At 33.0% G+C, this 22691-nt stretch overlaps 1 protein-coding gene and 1 non-coding gene across 2 annotated transcripts in view; one reads left to right on the top strand and one right to left on the bottom strand.

Moving 5' to 3' along the window:
• Nucleotides 1-22691, top strand: part of ADAMTS16 (ADAM metallopeptidase with thrombospondin type 1 motif 16) — a 215537-nt gene that overhangs the window by 66757 nt on the left and 126089 nt on the right. The window contains exons 6-9 of the mRNA XM_051973434.1: nt 1748-1831; nt 5169-5328; nt 6341-6446; nt 15099-15236. Of these exons, the coding sequence (XP_051829394.1) occupies nt 1748-1831; nt 5169-5328; nt 6341-6446; nt 15099-15236 (488 nt within the window). The remainder of the gene's footprint in view (nt 1-1747; nt 1832-5168; nt 5329-6340; nt 6447-15098; nt 15237-22691) is intronic.
• On the bottom strand, nt 11444-11568 carry LOC127546126 (U6atac minor spliceosomal RNA). Its single transcript, XR_007949986.1, has one exon. It is a non-coding gene; the product is annotated as a U6atac minor spliceosomal RNA (small nuclear RNA).

Below are 22691 nucleotides of genomic sequence, written 5' to 3' on the forward strand. Positions count from 1 at the left end.
TCCATGAAGAGAAGTAGTATGAATTAAGTTTGAAAAAATAATTTGAAATGAAATAAAGATCTTGAATGCCAGACTAGAGAATAAACATTTTATTTCCTATATAGTAAGAGTTGGCAATTGTTTTCATGCAGAATAATGTGATTAGGCCTTCACATTAGGAAGATTGCTTTGTCAACAGTGTAAAGAGCAGGTTGAGCTAGAGAGACTAGAACCATCAAAACATGTAGGTGGCTAATATGAAAATCCAATCAATGAAAAATTGCATTGGGATATTTGCAATGGAAACAGAGATGAAGACTGATATAAGACATATGTAAGGAGAATTTTTAAAACTTAGCAACTGATTTTATGTAGAAAGTAAGGAAAAAGTTAGAATCAGAGCTGATTTATTTATAAATTTCTCTAAAGAGTTGTTTGCCATTAAGTGAAGGGAATTAGTGTGAGAAAGAGAGACTGAATAAAAATTTGTATAACCATAATAACTTCAGTGATTGTGAATTCTTAAAAAAAAAAAAAAAAAAAAAAAACTCTTCAAGACAAATTCCAGAAAGAAGTTGAAATGTTTTGAGTAGAGTAAAACTGTTTCTCTTTTCAAGTAGGAAATATTTAGATATTTAAATGTCTTATACCTCAATCATTCTCTGCCTTCAAAACAAATGCTGGGAACTTGATGAATATAACCTAATTTTTATTATTAAAAAAACAATATATAGAAGGACACTTCTTTCCACTCAAGATGCCTTTCTACTGACCTTGTAGTATATTCTTTCTCTATCATTAGATTCTTAGTAATAAGAAGCATTGCTTCATTTATTCTTTTCTTCCTGACTTCTTTCATTCATTCAAAAAATAATTATTGAAAACAAATTTTTTGTAAGGGATTCTCAAGACATAAAATGTTCCACAAAAATGAATTTTCCAGATAAGAAAAGTTTAACAGTATACTAACTGTAAGTACTAACATCTTTTATTGAACAATATTGGTCAATTTTTTTGTTTTAGTAAATGAAGTTTTTTAAATATGATTTTGTCTTTTCATGATACCTCAGAACCATCACTGTGAATATCTATTATTGAATTCTATTGTGATGGAGTGATGTTCTCTGAGGCTAATAAGCCAAGTTTCATTAAATATTTCATTAAATATCTGCACAAAATGCAGATGTCTCCTATGTATTGCTTTAATATGTCCTCAGAGACTTCTATGATATGCAAGCCCATTTACCCTCAGTTTTGCAGTCATTATTTTTTTTTTGTTCTGTCCATGTGCTCTTCTTTTGTTCTTTTGTCAGTTTTTACTGTTGATGGAATATTTGTCATTAATTTCTGTCATAAGGGTTTCTGGTTTCATTTACTTCTGCTAAGCTGCCATTTTTCTCTTCCTTTTTCCTTCCCCATCTACATTTTCTTCTTCTGTCTATTTTTTTCCCTCATGTTTCTCTCATACTCCTGGGTTTTGGGGCCAGTCCACAGAGACTGGCATTAATAATCATTAATAGTGATGATCAGTAACCAATCAAATCTTTGGCTGTTTCCATTGCTATTTATGGTTCAGAAGCTCTATTTTATTGTCTTTTTACTTCAGGCATTGTTGAGGGATCATCTATAATATACTTAATGATGTGATAAAAAATGATGCTGCAATATCAAAACAAAGTAAATCTGCTTTCTGAAAATAGTGCTTTAAAGCAAGTTATATGAAATGCAAAGGCTTCTATGACAAATGTGATTTTCTTATTTTCCTCAGGTGTCTGCTTTGTTCAAAGATGGAACAATAGGTGGTAACATCAACATTGCAGTTGTGGGTCTGATTCTTCTAGAAGAAGAGCAGGTACAATATTACTGAAAGTTGTTTTTTTTTAAAGAAATAATGCAAATTCAATGTTTTACTCTCATTTATATAATAACCATCTTTATTCCCTAACTCAATTTGACTGAGGCTAAAAAAAATTCCGGTTTAATAACTAAAGTAATTAATTTTTCATCAGTTAATTCAGTAGGATTATTTGATTTTTTGTGATTTGTATAGAGAGGGGTCAAATAATCTTACCTTGTGAGAGTAGAATAGAAGGCATGATGAGAACTGCCTGCATTCTTTAAAGAGTTCAAAAGATTTAAGTTGGTTTCTTTGTTTAAAAAAAAAACTACAAATATGTTTGGAATATAGCATATAGACCATATCTCTTGCTGATTGGAGATTTTAGAATACCATGTGGCAGGGTTGATTGTAGAAAACAACAACAACAAAATAGTATATATCCTATTTGTTTCATAGGACTAAAATTAGTTAAGCTATTTTGATATAATTTTATTTGGTATCATAGTTTCCAATGATACTAAATAAATTTATATCAAAATAGCTTAACTAATATTTCTCACTACTTTTAAACTCATTTTCATATTGAGTCATATAGAGAATCAATGAAATTAAAGTAATTTTTACTTTCTGAACTAACATCTCTTCTTGATATCTACTTTGTCTATTTTATAAATTTCCCAAAGCAATATCTGTCCATGTATTTAAATGGTGACCATTTCAGTGATTTTTTTTACTCATTATTGGTTATATACATCTCTAGAAAGAAAAACACTTTCTACAACTCCAGATCCCTAATTTATATGTGTGACTTTTGTGTTTTTCCCATGTCTGTCATGATAAGAAGACTTAATATAATAGAAGAAGTATAATAGTAAGAGAGAGCCATTCCTGTACTTCTCTTTGCTAATATCCCATTGATTCACTGGGGGCTAAAGGGATTGTGATACACAGACTTTACCATGTAAAAACAGTCATTACCAAATCCTCTCTACCTCTTGTTTGGCTAGAGATGGGTGAAGCACTGGCAGAATACAAATGGACTTTATGCTTTCTTTCCTGTGAACCCACCCAATGTCCAACCCTATTCTCCTCCCTAAAGGAAAAGAGAACAAATTTAAGTCAAAGGTCTTATTTTGTGTGCTGAGCAATCAATGTTTCTCAAGTGACAGCTTAATTATTTTGTGTTTTAAAACTTCTTCACCTTGGAATTTATCCAAGCTGCAAAGAGGATGAGTCTTTCTTTTGATCATACACCTGTGTTAACTATAATTAATGTAATTTTCCTGGAAATCACCCCCTGAAGAATTTCAGGCATGTTGTCTCTTTTCAAACATTTTACACATTGGCATTTAACTTAGGTTTACTCCTTTCCCTGGTAAAACCAAGATATTTTAAATAGAAGGTATGATTTGTTGACCATGAAACATTGTATACTTTTACTACTATCACTGCTACTTTCTCAAAAGTTTCAAAAAAAAAAAAAAAAGCTTCTAAAAATACACATTTATCAGGAAATAGTGTTCCTAAAAATAAAACTTAACTCACAACATGGTCACTGTAATGAAACTGTTTGCCTCCAAATTCTGTTTATTACCTCTATTTTCTATTTTCTTTATTAATGATCCAAGTTGGCAGTTTTATAAATTGCCCAAAGCAGAATTTATTTGTGTGTTTAAATGGTGACTTACTTCTAAAAATTTTACTAGGTTACTAAAAGTAAGATTTGTGTGCTTTTTCAGTGCTTCTGAAATAAGATTTGCTCAAGGTGATACTAAGGACCAAAAAAAAATTTCTGTTAAAGTCTTGACACATACTGGCTGAATAGCCCTGGAATAAATTATTTAATGTTTAAATGCCCTACTACAATTCTTTAAATCTCTACATTACAGAGAACATGCAGACTTGCATTTATAGAGATAATTTCTTTGTTCCTATGTCAATGAAAGTCACAAATCCAATTCCTATTCTTTTTTACCCTAATGACACTAAAGAAGGAAATTCTCATTGAACATGTATTATGTGTGCTGAATTATGAGTATTCATACATAGATATCCTTGGATTGTCAATTTTAAATAATTAATAATAATAATAGCCAATGAAATACATGGTGCACATTACAAAGTCATGTCATTATATTGCACTGCTTCATGATCATCCTCAAAGTGATCAGTTGTAAGGAAGCAGTACCTTAGCTATAGTAGGCTCCTGTATGGTAGAAAGGTCATAGCACTGCACTGGGGTGCAACCAATCTCAGTTCTAGTTAAGTAGGGACCTCTGTGTGACTCTAGGTGGCTAACAATCTTTTGGGTCTCAGTTTCTTTATTTCTAAAATTAAGAGGTGAGATTTAGTCTTTTTTTGTGTCTTGGATCCCTTTTGTAGTTTGATATCATTGATTGACTCTATTTTTAGAGGTAATGTTTTTAAATAGATAAGACAAAATGTATAGACTCATAAATAAAATCAATACTATTGAAATAAAGTTATTAACATATAATGGTACAGTAAATAGAGTTTTTCCTGCAATCAGGAAGACCAGACACCAAATCCTGCCCTATATAATAGCTTTATCAGAGTAATGAACCACTAAAATTTTTTGCCTCAAGTTTCCTCATCCATAAAATGGGAATAATAATAATAATAATAATAATAACACTTTTCTCCCAGAATTGTTGTGAGAATTAAATCAGATAATATTTATAAAGCACATATCACAGTGCCTAGCATAGGGCAGGTGCTATATAACGGTCTTATTATTTAAAAAAAAAAAATTTACAGATCTCTTGTAGATGCCTTAGGATCATGGGATGAGAATCCCTGGACTAAAATAGTGTTCCTCATCTTCCTTTCGATTCTAATTGTCTATAAAAGTTTAATGAATTTGGGTTCACTTTGTACTTATTTTATGAGGTGCCCTGAAAGGTTGGGTTTTTTTGGTTTTTGTTTTTGTTTTTTTTAATACTTGGTGTGGGGCAGCTAGGTGGCGCAATATATATTGTACCGGTCCTGAAGTTCAAAGGCTTGAGTTCAAATGTGGCCTCAGATACTTAACACTTCCTAGCTGTGTCTCCCTGGACAAGTCACTTAACCCCAATTGCTTCAGCAAAAAAAAAAAAAAAAAAAAAAAAAAAAGCTTGGCGATATTGCCATACTTATCATTTGTCTCTTTATCAGAAAGACAGAAAAGAAAAATAAATGTAATTTGAATTTGTGAGCATTTTAATTCATTATGATTAATAAACAGTTATTAAGCACTTATGTTCCAGCATAGTGCTAAGCACTGTGCATTTTTGTTTTGATAATAATGATTTATAATGTTGTTGGTGGTGTTGTGCTCTTTCCTGAGTAGCCAGGACTTGTAATCAATCACCATGCTGACCACACTTTAAGTAGTTTCTGCCAGTGGCAATCTGGACTGATAGGAAAAGATGGAACCCGCCATGATCATGCAGTCTTACTTACTGGTCTGGATATATGTTCCTGGAAGAATGAGCCATGTGACACTTTGGGTAAGATTTTTATGTGGTATTTTCAAAGATGTGGGTCTATACTTGCACAGGTGCACATATAATTATCCATTTGTATATAAATATTTTAAATTATATAGTTTCAGTATATTTTCATGTTAGTGGCAAATGTTTCTTGATTCCTACTAGGTATAACATTAAAGAGTGAATTTTTGTATGTGCAAGGTTACTTTTTCTAAGTATAGAAATCTACTTTGATTTATGCCAATAGTTCATCTAATAGGAATTATTCCTTGCCAGACACTTAAGGTAAGGAACTTGATTTTCACAATTTTGAATCTTTTCAAACTTGTTAAAAGTAATTTAGGATGTATGGAACTCATTAAAATATATGTTTGATCCAAGATCAGAGTCATCAGGTTTCAGGTTAAGATGATGAGATGTTCTTGGAGAAAATCAGTGTTATGAAAAGTTGTTAATATTCTATAGAAATATAACATTTTTAAATTTTCCATCTTTCCATAAGCAGTTCAGTTTCAAGAGGGGGGCCTCTAGATTGGCGCTCTTTTGGAGGCTGCTCTTTCATATTATTCTAAAAAGTCAATGACTAACACCCTGGGAATAACACAAAAATGTATTTCTCCTGTATTTTTAGTGAGGATAAACTAGTATATACATTTGACCCAGTTGAATGCAATTAGTGGCAAGATGCACAATACCCTCTTTGACTCAGACTTTACATAGCAGAAATTTGTGGAAAAACACCCAGATCAACAATCAATAATTTATTCTCATCACATTCCATTAGAGTGCATTAGGGGCAGGATATAAAAGCTCGGCTAAGTTTTACATGTGATGGATGGTCCTTAAAGCTCCTTCATTTTGAAAAAAAGTTATTATATGGTTATTCTAGAAATAGTACATCCCCATTTTCCCACAAGAGTCTCAGGGAAACAAATTGGTCTACTAGATGAAAATTAAGAGAATCTAGTTCTTCCTTTTAATTTTTCCAATAACCATGTTATCCTTTTCTTTTGGCCTTCCTATTCTACAGGATTTGCACCCATAAGTGGAATGTGTAGCAAGTATCGCAGCTGTACTGTGAATGAAGATACAGGTCTTGGTCTAGCTTTTACTATTGCCCATGAGTCTGGACACAAGTAAGTGAAAATGTGCCAAAAAGCACAATATGGAAGGGTACACCTTTTGTGTATTTCTCATGATGATCTGTGCCAGAGTTTGAACAGCAATACCTATTCTTATTAATTCATCACTCAAAGTATTAATTTAATAAGTCAAGTCCTTCAAGTGTATTAGAATTTATTGAACAATGAAATAAACTACAGTTGAACATCTCTGTGAAATATTAACAAAAAAAATAATTATAGATCACTTTCATTTGGGTGCCCTATTATTGCATTGTGAAAATATAGGCACTTGAAATTAATAGGCTAGCTCAAATAATTTTGTGTCTAATAGAACAGTAATGAATTGGGTGATTTTTCCCTCATGTGAAATCTGAGGCCCTATGTTTTGAAAACCAGACTGAATAGAAGCTTTTACTTTTTCCTCTAGATTTGAGAGCACACTTATTTAGCAAGAAAATATACAGTTATATCATTAAGCATATGTGTTTTTCTTCTATTTTTCTTATTCCTTCCTTTAATACATATGTATACATGAGAATGCTGAAAGTATTTCCTTTGATTAGCTCAGTAACTAGAATGAAGTGGTCAGAGCTGAACTTGTTCCTGGGCACCAAAATTTGAAGTATGACAAAATCACCACTTAGAGAACTACTTTGCCCAGTGAACTCATTTCTATAACCTATTCATCTTTTCTTCACAAGTTCCCCACCTTAAGCAATATGTAAAATTTATTCAGGGATATATTCTATTTCTGCAGTGATCTATCCTCTACATTCTCTCCACTCCAAGTGTAAAAATTCCTGATTTTTACTATTTTCTATAATCTACTCTTTAGTTCTGCTTCTAAGATTCATGTTTACTAATAAATTCAGTTGAATAATTAACTAGATCATGATGGAAAATCCAAATATTTTATATATAAGCATGTCTCAAAAGTCTTGGGACAGTTTTAAGTTTTGGTGGCTTAAAACTGACCTAAGATTTTGAGATACTCAAAATTTGTGAGTGTATGGATGTATATGGGTGTTTGTATGTGTATGTGCACAGATTATGACATATAATTATTTGTTATATACAGCATTAATTACATTTATTATGTATTGGAAACCCTAGTATTTCTTTCTATTGATAGCCATTCATTATAATAATTACTTTTTTCCCACCTTAAAATTTCTTTTTTGTGACCAGTTAGTTGTTTAAAATACATTGTGCTTCTTTGGTTTAGCTGCTAAATTAACTTTAATGACTACAATGTTTGTCTGTACTTAGAAAGGGAAATAGGTATGTATAGTATGTATGAAGGAATCAAGTTAACCAATAAAACTATTACAATACAACTTTCAGCATCTATCCTAATGATCATCCATCAGCAACATCATTTTTACATGAAACATGGGATATATATTCTGGGCAAGTAAGCAGTATTTTAGAGTAGCAGACGAGACAGTGTATAGAGCACTTGGTCTGGAATCTGGAAGATCTGAATTCAAATGTTTTATCTTACAGACATTTATTAGCTGTATGATCCTGGAAAAGTCAGTTAACTCTATTTGTCTCAATTTCCACATCTACAAGATGATGTGGAGAAAAATAGTAAAACACTGAAGTATCTTTGCCAAGAAAATCCCAAAGAGGTCAGACATAGCATTAGACACAAGCAAAGAACAATGTACAATATTTTAAAATAAACTACTTCAAGAAGTTTCTTATACTTTAAATATATATTAAACTATATGTTATGTTAATAACTTCCATATTTTCATTTTTTCTTTTTTTGTAATCAATTCTTATTGTCGTAAGCATCTCCTAGTAAGAGAAACTCCCTTTGCCAGTATAAATCTGAACCTGCTCTTCAAACTAAAGCAGTCAGTCTCAATGTCAAACTCAAATGTATATAAATCCTTTCAAGACATATTGACATAGTTTACCACATATTAACATTATCAATGGTGTGTAATATATATTTGTTTATTTAAATGTTTACCTGTTTGACCTGTACTCTTTTGTTGATCTTAAGTTTGGTAGCTCTATCAGAGAATTTCCTGGGACATTAAGAACATCTATAATTTGCTCAAGATCAATCAGCCATATAGATGGGACACAGGCTGGGTACTCAAATCTTTTTGACTTCAAACCCAGCTCCATTCTACCTCTCCTGAATTGTCTTATCTTTAAAACATACATATTACCTATACGTTTGCATATGCACACAACTGAAAGAGTTTGTCATTTTATCCATTATAGATACTGAGTTCTTAAAACATAGCATCATTGAAAGGATCTAATCATAATTTCCAGGTTATACTATCAACATATTTGAATTTTTTCCTGGACAATGTACAGCTAAGAAGCATAGTTTGTTATCTTTATAGCCTTTACCTTGCCTTTCCTCACCTTCTGTTTACATTGGCAAGAAAGCTAGTGCTGGTTAATGTGTTTTTATTGAACTCCCCTCTCCCCCCCAGGCTATTAGAAAATGAAATGAAGTCCCTCATTAATTTTTTCCAAAACTATTCAAAGGATTCAGTATCCTTTCTCTGTGTGTGCATGTATGTGCACATATGTTTATGTGTGTATGTTAATTTCTAATGGAATACATGCGAGTAACTTTAGACTTTGACTCTGTGAACTGATGACCTCCGAATGGAAAGCTTTATATCCTATTACTGATCCCATGATCATTACAGGTAACGATTAATTGACTTTTCAATGCTTAACAATTGGTGCCTGAATTATATGTGAAGCTTTCATTTAAATCATACTTGTATCTTAATATTCTGTTAGAGTAAAAACGTCAAAACACTAACATTATCTTAGCTTCATTACGTTCTCACTATCTTCTTAACCAAACCTGAAGTTAATTATGTAATTAAAATAAGATACACTTAAAGTCCTTCTATATATTAAGTCAGAGTTGAGGAAGTGATAAGTTTAGATAGAGTCTTGGCAATGTTAGCCCTTGAGCTCACTAAAATGATTTATTTCTCCTTTGTTTTATGATATAAAATTATCATTTTATCATATAGTTATCTAACTCCCCATTAGAAATTTGCCAGAGAAATAAATGCAAATCAGTAACTCTTCTGTGAATGAAAACCTTAGAAAGATGTTTGGATTATCATTTTACAAATGAGAAAATTAAAACTCAGATGAGTGAAATGATTTCCCTTAGCTTTATGAAGCTAGCAAAAAGTGAAATGAGGCTTGAACCTCATACTTTTATCATAATAATCAGTGTGATATTCACTCAGGTCTAAGCAGATTCATTTTTAAAATTGGTAATTTGGGAAAAAAGCTATTCTAAAGTTTTTTCATATTGACAGAACATAATAAAAAAAAAAATTTCACTTTCTCTCAGGTCCTCCTAACTCCACTGTCAGTGTTCTATCTAGTGCACCACCGAGTTGCTCCTTGTTATCTTATTTTCAATCCACTTTTTTTTGGTAGGTACTAGTGTTGTTATTGGGTTTTTTTGTTTTTTTTTGTTTTGTTTTGTTTTTTGTACAGTGTTAAGGCAAACTGAACTTCTTAAACTTTAGATTAAATGAGCTTCTTCCAAGTATGATCTTTTTAATCTCAATGGATTGGAAAGACTCTTTAGAGATCTACTAGTCCATTCTATCAATTTGAATATGGGTTGACACAGGGAAGGCAGAAGAGTCAGAATGAAGGTGTATATTATCCTTCACTAAATAAGAAAGAATCAGGATGTTTTATTTTTTTAAACACGCAATAGAAGGAGATTTTTGCTACTCCTCTAAATCACTTGAAACAGCTACATGTGGTTTGTAAGCTGCAGGTGCTAAGGAGCTGGTGGGGCTGTACTGATAACTAAACTACATACTTTGGAGAATGTGTAATCTGGGCACTAGGCCATTTGAAAAATTCCCATTTGCTAAGAGAAGCTGTATGATCTGATAGGTAGAACCAGGGGAATAGGAAGCTAGATGCACTCTAATTTTACTACAATTTAGCTATGTGGCCATGGAATCATTACTTAATCTGGTATCACTAAATTTTCCCATCTGTAAAATTGGTAAAGCTTTTTGAGATCCTTAGTCCAGACATGCAGGTGCAGTTTAAATTATATTTTAACCCTGGAGCCAGAACTTTTCAGAATGCAAAATATGTCCCCAGGGCTTAACTTAGGACACCATTTACTAAATTATATATATTTTAGTGACCTGAATTATATGTAGGAAACCAATTAACCTCAGTCACACTTGCTCTTTGGAGGAGGACAGCTGCCAATCTGCCAGAATTCTAAATCTAGGAGCTTTGTTTTATCATGTCTGTATCTTGTCTGTTCAAATATTTTCTCTTTGATGAATCTCTGAGACCATTAATAAAGTAGTAATAGCTTTGGAAAATTAGCAATGTGTAAATTAATGTAAATTTAGGAGTGCAAATATTCTCACCATCATCGGATACTAGGCAGATGAAATGAGTTATCCAAAATCATGGTATCAAAGACAGGACTATACTTAGGTTTCCTGGACTCTGACATATAATCTCCCCTGTTCCTTAGAGTGTCTCCCCTAGAGTCACAATACTCTATTCCATAGCCAGACACAGCTTTCAAGAATAATCTACTTGCTGTCAGGAGAGTGGATGTCTGGGAAAAGGCCTGATTGGATTCCATCATTATTAAGACAAAGATTTTTAAAAGACATATTTTTAAATTTTTTTTCAAAGCTAAACCATGTTCCATCTTTATAAAAAGCTGTCCTAGTAGTTTAAAAGTTGTTGCCCCAAGGGAAAAAAAAGTGTGTATAAGACTAGGCACTGATTGATTTACACCCAGGGAAGAGTATCTATATTGAAATAATAGGCTTTATTTCAAGTTCAAATTTAAAATTCTCCTGTTTGACCTTACATATGCTTCACAAAAAATATTACTTCAAACTTCATGTTTTTATATTGGTTTTAAATGGCTGAGAAGATAGTTGCCAAGTCTTTTCAATTCCATCTCCTCAACATCTCTCTTATCCTTCCCCTTCTTTCTATTTGTACTACGGTTAGATGCCATAGAATAGGTAGCAATGCCTTTACCATATATCTGTTATAAAGGCCACTAACAACTCTTTCATTCTTATCAAGGGGAGTGTTAACATTCTCTCCTTTCATACAATACAAGGTCAAAAAAAGCAATACAAGGACACTCTCAAAGTATCTCTTAAGAATACTTTAAGAACTTTGGAATCAATTGTATAACTGGCATGGAACCACCTAGCATGGTGTGCCCTTATCAGAAAAGGTGCTGTGCTCTATGAGCAAAGCAGAATTGAATTTGCCCAAAGGAAATGTGAAATGTACAAAATTAGAAAAGCTACCCCAAATGTTCACACAGACTATGGTCTGATTTGTGGCAGAACATTCTGAGCTCATATTGTTTTGATCAGCCACAGTCAAACACATTGTAACTCGATTTTAACATAGTGATGTCATTTTGGTTTTCTGAAATTGAAGGACAATAATCAACCATTTATACCACAATCAACCTAGTCTAAGTCTTTATCACCACTCACCTGGGCCATTGGAATAGCCTTTTAATTGGTCTCCTTGTATCCAGTTTCTCTCACAGCAGCCAAACTGATATCCCTAAAATACAGAGCTTCAATCTTACAATGTAGAACAGAATATTACTCCTTTGCTCAATAAAATTCAGTGGCTCTCCATTGCTCTCAGTTAAAATACAGTTACTTAAAGTCCTTAAAGTCTGACATCATTCTAGATTTTTTGAAGCTAATTGTTATATTTTAGGGCAAAACTTTTTTTCCTTCAATTCCTTATTTGAATGAGTCAGAGAAAAAAATGGCCAACCACTCCAGTATCTTTATTTAACAAAACCAAAAATGGGGTCATGAAGAGTTGGATATAACTGAAACAACCGAACAAAATAATTACATTATTACTTAAAATAATTATATCCTTATTCTCTTTCAAGTGTCCTACACTATAAGAAGACAGGTCTCTTTGCTATTAATGGGACAAAACATTCTGATACCAATCCCTCTATCTTTCCCTGTTTTGTCCTCTATGGCTAAAATGCTTTTCCTATGTACCTCTATCTCCTGAAATGAGCATACTCCAGTCAAGTCTCATCTCAAATATCTCTTCTTTGAAAAGCCCTTTTCTGATTCCTCCACTTTTTAGTACCTGTTCCCCCATGCTGAGAATTTTACATACTCAACAATCTGTCTACATGCACCTACACATACACACATGAATAAATACTGCCCTTATATTTTCAATTAGCATTTTTGCACCTATTTTGTTCCAGATACTCCATTAGATCCTGGATATTACAAATGTAAAAGTGAGATTGTCTTTACTGTCAAAGAACATGCCTTCAACTAAGGAAGCAACAGTATATGTATAAGTGAGTTTGTAGATGCAGGACATTGTCTAATACAAAAGTGGTGCCAGATAAATGCCTGTTGATTGATTTATTGAAACAGATTAAAACTAAATAAATAATCCTTTATTTCCTCCCTTGTTCCTTTATAATGTCCCTCATTTTTTTTTCATGAAGTTTCACAGAATCATAGGTTTGGAGCTAGAAGAGATCCTAGAATTGATGTGGTCCAAACCTCTTATTTTACAATGAACAGAGACAGAGAAATATCAGTGGAAATGCCTAAGATCCTATGGCTAGTAACAGGCAATTCTGAGATTGAAACTCAGTTTCTTTGATTCCAAAATCAAAAGCTACCTTTCCTTTTGAGAGACAAGAAAGAAAGAACGAGAAAATTTGGCTCATCTTTTTTTTCTTTCCTTTATGTTAATGTTAAATATAGTCTATAAATACTTCTGGAGCTTGTATTAATGTCTTAATGATAGAAGATGGGACATAAAATACCTTCTTATGTATAGGTCAAAGAAAGAAGACAACATTAACTTATTCCTTTTTTAATCACATTATACCAGGCCAGCTTTATACCACTGACCTAAATCTGAAATCTTTCCATATCCCATGACACATTGTTTATGCCATATGGTAAGCCTGGGCTTGGTTAATTATTTTTAATAGAACTTCAGAGAGTGGGTGGAGGTCAAAATGACTAAATCCACATCTTGTTAGCACTGTATATGAATTCTACAGAAAGCTGCCATTTACAGTGCCATGTTGTCTTATACCCTTTAATCTACTTGGTAAATTTTTAATAAGATAGAGGCAAAACTGAAATAGACAGGTTTTTTTCCCCCCAGAATACTTTAATTACCTCTTTTAGAATGATCTTCTTCACTTGAGCCTTTCTTCTTTCTTCCCAGTGATTTTGTTGCTGCTCTCTGAGGCTCTTCAAATCCTGGACCCTGAATGGTACAGTAGATAAAGTGCTAGACTCACAGTCAGGAAGGCCCGAGTTCAAATCCTGTTTTAAATATCTCTCAACTTTTTGCAAGTCACTTGATCTCTTTCATCTATAAAAAAAGGAATTTTGATTCAGTGACCTCTAATGTCCTTTCCAGATCTGAGTATATGATTCCATGAGCCATACTCAAACCAAATAGCACCAGAATATTCTCCTGACTTTTCTCTCTCCTTAATGCACTTTTCATAATCAAAGAAAAATCTGTCTTGTGTCATATTTTCTCAGGACCCTAAACTGGGGAGAGTGCAGCAAACTAATAGCTAAGATATTAATAGTCAATAATAACCTTACAGAAATATGAATCTTTTCAGGGCCAAATATGAAACCCTTACTAATCTCTAAGCTATCAGATTTGCATGGAGATTGGCATTTGTAGGGAAAGCTTTCAGGAGTCATCTATGGCCTTCAAAAAGTTAAGGGAAACAGTAGAGAGAGGTGGAAATGCTTGAGGGGAGGGAAGAGATACCAGCAAATATTTCATCAAAATGTCATATGGAGTTTTGGGAGAGAGAGTTAATGAGTTGGAGAAAATATATTTTTTTTCTTCTTTCCTTTACTCATCTACTAATATTGAATCTTAATTTTTCATTCTTTTTGGACCCTTCCAAATGGAAAACACTAAGATAGGATTTTATGTGGCAGTGTCCTCAACTATCAGAGCTCTCAATTACTTTCCCTAGGTTGAGGCAAGGCTGGGGCCACCTTGCTGTCTGGCTTGTACTCAGATGTGGCAGCAGCAGCAGCCTCCATAGTTGATGATGGACAAAATCCACTTTCCTACACACCATTCATCTTTGGGCTGTACCCTCTTGTTTCTGTTCTTTTGAGCTTTCAACCAATGAAAAGCCATAAGACCATCGAGCTTTATCTGTCCACCAAAGTGTCTTTTGACCTAGTTACTGGCTTAAAATTGTATGGAATTTACTTTCAAAGAAAAATTGGGGTTGTAATGTAGAAAGAACACTCTGCTGCGTGGCTGTAGCCTCAAAGAAAACTTGCAGACAAGCATGGCTGATGATAGATATTAGATAACATTATTCTAAACCAGATTTGCCTCTCAGAAAGGTCTAACCTCCCCTGAATTGCTCTTGTGCTCATTAGTGCAAATATGTAGGGTTTTTGTTCTATCTGTATCATCTATGTATAATTCTCTAACATGTGCAAGACAAGCTATAACTTGCTTTGCATCACATAATACAAACAGGATCTACTTGGGGTTGGATTACATCAGGTAAGTGTCAAATATTGTCTGTTTTTAAATGATTGGCATTTTTCCCCTCTTTGATAGCTTTGGTATGGTCCATGATGGAGAAGGAAATATGTGCAAGAAATCTGAGGGTAACATCATGTCCCCTACATTGGCAGGACACAATGGAATCTTTTCCTGGTCAGCTTGCAGTCGCCAATATCTATACAAATTTTTAAGGTAGGTAATTCCAGAAGGAATTTGATTTTTAAATTTATTAAACTTCTTAAGTGTATAAAATGCTTGGCAATAGGAGAGAATGTAAACTTCAGAAAAGATACTATCCCAGCTCTCTTACAGATGAACTATGGATAAGGACAACTACACAAATAGCCACAGTTTAAAAGAATGCATTATTACTGATTAAATGAGTTACAAGCAAATGTTATATAGGTTCCAAGGGAGGAAGGCCCTTCTCAGCTGGAAGGCCCTAGCGAGGAAATAGAAGGGGGAAGTATTTTTACGTAAGACACTGTACCAAGTACTTTACAAATATTATCTCATTTGATTTTCTTGACAATCTTGGGATTACCCCCAATTTACAGTTGAATGTAATGTTCTCTGGTTTAGTTTCTTGGGAACCTTTGAGGCAGCCTTTGTTTTAGTTTAATAATCACCACAAGAGTAGCCAGGGATTAAAGTTCAAATCCTTTATTATCTCCTTGCCTGATGCTGGGAAGCTTTCTGGAGAGTTTTTCAAACCACTCTTAGTCTCAGTGGAGAAATGCAGGAGGAGAGCTGCTACCAGTGGCTTGCCTATATTATATACTAAGTACATGTACTGAACTACTATTATCTTTATCAATTCTGCTGACTTAATACCTTGTAAGAATCTTTGTTTCAGAGTTCTGGCCCATAACAATTGAAGAAACTGAGATAGAGGTTAAGTGAATTGCTCAGGATCACACAACTAGTAAACATCTGTGGTTAAATTTTAATTCAAATCATTTTAACTTCATATCCAGCCCTGTTTGTTTAGTTTCTCATCTAAATGTTATTTGGAAGTCTAAAACCTCTTACAGAAATTTGAAATAATAAGATTAAGAATCTAATAGATGAATGGGACTAGAATTCTATGGAAGTATGCCCCTTCCCCAAAAAATGTTTCAGTCACTAGAGTGTTAAAATTGAAGAGACCTTTGAAGTATAGCTTCTAGTCCATTTATTTTACTGTACATTATAGTCCATATTATTTTACTGATATTGAGAAGCAGTATTACATAATGTAAAAAGTATTAGATTTTCATTCTGAAGAGCTGAGTTCAAATCCTCTCTCTTACCACTTAGACTTATATGACTTAGTTACTTTACTTCTCCGATACCTGCTTTCCTTATCTTCAAAATAATGGAATTAAACTAAATAATTAAGGTCCTATCCAACTCTAAAACCTATGATAAGATTATGTTCAAGCAGAGGCAAGTAACGTCCTTAAGAGGATAATGAAAATCACAGCTAACATTTATATAACATGGATTATGTGCCAAGGAGAATGTTAAACATTTTACAAGTATTATCTCATTTTATCCTTTCAATAATTCTGAAATGTAAGTGCCTTTATTATCTCAATTTTATAAATGAGGAAACTTAGGCAAACAGGAAACTTGTCCTATATTACACAGCTAGGAAGTGTTAGAGGCTGGATTTGAACTCAAGTTTTCCTGACTCCAGACCTGTCATTATATACACTGTGGCACCTAGCTGCCAACTAGTCAGTGGCAGTAAGCAGAGAAAAAGACACTGTTATGTTTGTTTAGAGGGCTGTCTTTGGAGACATATGAACAAAGGTTCCAGTATTGCCTCTGACATAGCTATGTAATTATGAAGAATAAAAATAATGACATAATAAGTTATACAAGTATGGGATCAACTAGTGATATAAACCTACCTATGCCACCAGACAGTTCTGAAACTTTAAGTTGTCAGTGGCTGATCTATTCTGGAATAATAAAAACGTACTATGGAGGTATCTTATAAAATCACAGGATCAATAACTGGAAAGGAAATTAGACTATTTAGTTTAACTCCTTCACTTAATAAGTGAAGAAATCGAGACCCAGAGAGATAATTTAACTTGTTGCTCAAAATCCTTCAGGTAATAAATAACTATTCCATATTTGAAACCAGGATCTCAGCTTTGAATCCAGAGCCCTGTCCATGGCACAGACCCTAAGCAGGAAGCTCCTCTGTGATTTTCTAGTGATAATATTTTTATCACTTTTTTCCAACACTACTCTACCATTACTGTATTTCCAACATTAGACTATGCAAGTCTACATGGGGCTTAATGATTAAATGGCAGGATCATGGAAATGTTGCCATAGACTTAAGGCTATAAGGCAGACAACAGAGAATAGCAAGATCAAGAAATGTAAAGAAGCAATAAGCACTTGAGATAATTGTGATGTGTTGTAATTAAATAATAATAAAAATAATTTCATTATATAATGTTTTGCATATGTTATCTTATTCCATCTTCACCTCAATCCTGAGGTAAATATTGTTATATGAGTTTTATCCAACTGAGGAAACTGAGACTGAGAGATGTTTTGATTTACATGTGTAATAGATGAAATTGGAACCTGGGTTTTCCTCCCTCCAAGTTCAGCACTATGATATTTGATACTTTGCATATGTGTGTATAACACAAACACACATACACATTGTATAATATGTTAAAGATTTCCTGTGATTACATTTTGTAAGATTATTGTTGTTGTTGTTGTTGAGTCATGTCCGACTCTCTGTGACCTATTTGGGGTTTTCTTGGCAAAGATATTGGAATGATTTGTCCTTTCCTTCTCCAACTCATTTTACAGATGAGGAAATTGGGGCAAATAGGGTTAGTACTTGCCAATAAATATCTGAATCTGGGTTTGAACTCAGGTCCTCCTGACTCCAGGGCTGTTATTCTATTCACTACACCATTTAGCTGCCCTCATAAGATTATAAGATTAATCAAATGTGGTTTTTTTTGTTTTGTTTTTGTGCATATGTGTATCTATGTATATATGTAAATACATATATATGTATGCAAATATATACATAAAGATAAACATGTATCTTTGAGGACATTAAAAGTTTGTTCTTCAGGAATGTCCTCAAGATTTTCAGTGTCTCATCTGTCCCTGCTTTGATATGTGATCTGATAACGGCTCTTTAGGTAGCCCCTTGTTACTACATTCTCATGAAAGAATGACTTGTATATCCATTTTAGATTTTGCTTTTTGCTGTTGGGGAAAAGGTTTAATTTCCAACTGAATTATGGAGGACACAAACAACTATCTTGGCCTTTTTCTTTCAGCTTTATCCCTCTCATGAAAAACTGCCAATTTTTTTTAGTAATGTAGAAATAAGATATTTGTTTACCATCCTTTCCAATGTACAAATCCCACAGGGAAATTGAGGGAAAGATGCTTCTTCTAAATAAGTTCTTTCTGAACCTTTTTGAAAAGTTCACATTGTTGACATCATTATTCCAGGAAAAGTAGGTGAAAGAATTTTTTTCCTTCTAATCATTAGATTTATTCATACAATAAGAAATAAGGGAAAAATATCTGAAAAAAAATTGTCAGTTGACCAAATGAAGGGAAATGACAGGACAGGCATTATGGGAAATTATAATGTACGTATATCCATAATTCTTTCAAATTAATTTTAACTAATTGTGGTTTGTTAGCCATCAGATCACCAGACCATAGAATTAGATCTGGAAGGAATATTAAAGGACTTTGAGTTCACTATAACCTACCACCCATTTTCAAGATAATGAATTCCAGAGAAGTTAAGTGACACAACTGTTAGATAGCAGAGACAGGAGTTGAACCAAGGTCCACTTGACTCTGAGTCTTATACTCTCTTTTCTTAAAACAAACTAGAAAAATAGTTTATTTTCATTGTTGCTCTTTCCTTCAGGCATCCAGAACACCTTCTAGTATTCATGTTAAGTCTACTTTCTATGTGTCAGTTAACAGTCTCTTGTAATGTAGATTGGACTTAGAGATGTGAAAGACCCAAGTTTGAATACTGACTCCATCAGGTGGCATTGTGAAGCTTAACAAGACATTTAGCTTATCTATGCCTCAGTTTTCTCAAGAGTAAAATGGAGATACTCCATGTTTCAGTGCCTGAATCTTGAGATACTTTGCAAGAAGAATTTAAATCTCTATCCCCTGGCTTCAGAAACAAAACTTTTTGCATTGCACTATGCTATTCCTTCTGGAAATAGCATTAAGTTTAAAAGAGAAAGAACAGAAATATTTAAGACTATGTTTTCAGTATAATTTTTTTTTGTATTCACAGTCTTTTTGTTAGAATTAAAATCGACTCACCCAGGGCCATACAACTAGTGCTTGTGATCATATTTGAAGCCAGAGCTTTCTAACTCCAGAGGGTGCTCTATCCTCTGTAACATATACCTATGCCCCTTACCAGAATACCCTATACCAGTGAAATCACAAATCAGGAAAAATAGAAAAAAAAAAAAAAAGCAGAATAGTTAAAAACTGATTCTAGAATCATTTGTTAGCCCCTCTTACCACCATACTTTTTGTGCTCAACTACACAGGAAAAAAACTCAAAGTTTTCTATTTACTCCAAAGTTCTAATAAACGTAGGCTGCCTTCAATTCAATTCAGTTATTTGTCATTTAATAAATATATAAGGTTCTGTGCTAGAAAAAATGAACGTATTTTGATAGTTCTCTTTTATTTTGTTTATTTTAAAGAGAAAGGGGGCTCCTTTTGGTAGGATAATATAATTTAACTGTTTAGCTTTAGAGTGAATCCTGAAACAATATAATGGAAGATATACTTGTCAGAAATAGTTGGGGAAATTTCTTCATTTCAAGTGACTGTTCAAGGAAGTAGTAAGTTTTTGAAGATGTTGAGAGAAAAAAAAAAGCCTTTAAATTGATGAAGTGCTCATGAGGACCAATTCTATTTCTCTTTTTGTGTATACTGACTGCCACCCATGATCATATTTAGCTCAGCTCTTGAGACAGTTACAATGAGATAAAGGCCATTTTTCTGATTTACCCGTTTCCTCTGTTAGCCTAAGTACCAGCTAAAGGCTTCCTTTAGCTTGTTTTTCTGCAGTAATTCTGGAATGCAATTTTACTTTGGAGGATTTTGGCTAATTCCTTTTAGACCACACACTAGCAATTAAATCTAAAACTTAATTAAGATTTCGCAGAATCAACAAGTTGACTTTTAGAAGTAAATCTCAAACAAACATCAAGCAAAAGCTGTAGGCATCTAATTTAGTCGGCAGGGCTTTTTCTTTATTTGAAACAACCCATTGCAAGTTAGATACTTTTTTCTGATCCTGAATTAGTCATGCTCTTGGTGACTACATAAATCTGAGTTGGTATTCTGTCATATATGTGTATGTGGACTTCCTGAATCATGTGTACTCACCAGCAATTAGATGGATATTTGGCCCTATGCCCATCTCTTAGTAAGTAGAAAAATAAAAACTTTTCAAAGATGAATCTATCATTCTTAATATAAAATTAGCACTTAGTGCAAAAAAGAACAGAGTAAATGAACCATAAGTCTCCTGAGATGTGAAAGCAAGCTTTGTGTCCTGGCCTACTAATATCCAGATAATTTGGACAGATTTTTTTTAGTATAAGCCCTAAGCCTATCATCCTGTTGACATATCATGTCCTTAAAATATTTTCTATTAATAGACACAAACCTCATCCCAATTAGTCATGTCTGTACTAGTGGCCTATAGTTTCAGAAAAACTTAGCTCAATAATATAAAAGTAGGAAGGCACATCATAGTCTTAGCCTCAAGACATTTCTTACATATGGTTATTTTTTCAACTTTTTTTTCATCTGTGAAAACATAGAAACTAAAATGTAATTCTATAAATCCAGCAGGATGCTTAGGTCTTCTCCTTGTATCCTATTCCATTGCCTCATTGGGACATATAGGTGACCCTGGGTTCTTGAGGTTCTATTGAGGGAATGTAACCTTTGGCCCATCCTACCAACATAAAGACTTTATTATGGATAAGTGGTGTATGTGACTCAACCAAATGTAGACTCACCACAAAGCTGTTACCAAAGAATAATTTTGAGGGTCATAGATCTTTTAAGAAATAGAGGAGTTGTGGCTTGACTAGTAAAGATGACACAAATTCTGATTCAATTTCAGGTTTTAAAGGTTTAAAATTGGATTAAAAATCAATAGCCCCAAAATTAAATTTTGAGGAGAATCTGTGAAACATACAATTGTGCCTTATGGAATAAATACATATTAATTTTAAATCCCACATAATTTTCCAAAGTTCATCTTTTATTATGTTTTTGCCAGATGCTTTTTGCGCAGGAGTGGGGGGAAGAGAAGGGCAATGGAGAAAATGGGGTCAGCCTGTGGACATGCGAAGTGATGATATTGGTAGTATATTTGTAGTAGAAAATGGAACTGTTCATAGTAGAACCAAAGGAACTTATCATACCACTAAATGAGCTAGATGTCACTGAGTGATCATTTTGTGTTTCAATTTCTGTATATATGGAAAAAGGAGATCAGATAGATGATGCCAAAGATTTTTTTTTAATTCCAATATTCTCTGATTCTATAACAATAATTGAAGAGAGCTATTGGAATTTTTTTTTAAGTTGTGTTATCTCATTACATTTTAAAATTGAATGCAGTTATCCTTATAAAGTTAAACATTCCATTTGTTTAATAAATTCTCACTTTGAAAGATATTAATTTTAATTAAGATTTCACAGAATCAACAGATTGATTTTAGTTGCTTTTGAATAGTAAATGCTAAATAAAATTATAATATATTTCTAAATAACTGAATAGAGATATCAGTTTGTGTGTATATTTTGTTCTTATAATTGAATTTGATAACAAATTCTGAAAAGATCATTAGTGAAAATGATTTTTCTTTACCTTACTGATGGCATAAAAAGGCAGTGTGGTATAGAGAATAGAGCATCAGCCATGAATTTAGAAAAAGAGATTCAAGACCCACTTCTGACATATGATAACTATATGACCTTAAGCATGTCACTTAATATCTCAATGTTCCTGGAAATTTTTATAAAATTGTAAATTGCATAGAAAGTGTTGACCTACATTAATAAAGAGAGTTTACTCACTAGTTGATTCCCCATACCAGTGAAATAACATATTCAGGCTCTCTCCACTATTTGATGTTATTCTAATTCTATTTTATATGACTAAAAATGAAAAAAAAATAGCACTTATTTAATGAACTGGGAAAAAATCTGCAAACTCAAAGACCTGGATTTTGCTTATACAAAACTGTTGAAATCCCTTTTCCTATTCTCTTATCTATGAGATAGGAATCACATCAATTCATCCATATCTAAAATAATAAGGATAGGTGAGATAATACACCAATCAATCCATTTATTAATAAGCAATTAGTAAATGCATTGTATGTGCTAAGCTCTGTATCATAAGATACAAAAACGAAATGGAATATTCCATGTCCTCTAGGAACATATTCTTTTGGGTAAAAAAACATACATACCAAAATACCTACCAAAAAATAGGTACAAAATAAATGCTTTGTGTTTTCTAAATGAAACAGTTCAAAGAATTTCAAAGCTTTTTGTTATCACAAAATCAAGAAGGCATCTCTC

Source organism: Antechinus flavipes, chromosome 1 (assembly GCF_016432865.1).
Source record: "Antechinus flavipes isolate AdamAnt ecotype Samford, QLD, Australia chromosome 1, AdamAnt_v2, whole genome shotgun sequence".
NCBI lineage: Eukaryota > Metazoa > Chordata > Mammalia > Dasyuromorphia > Dasyuridae > Antechinus > Antechinus flavipes.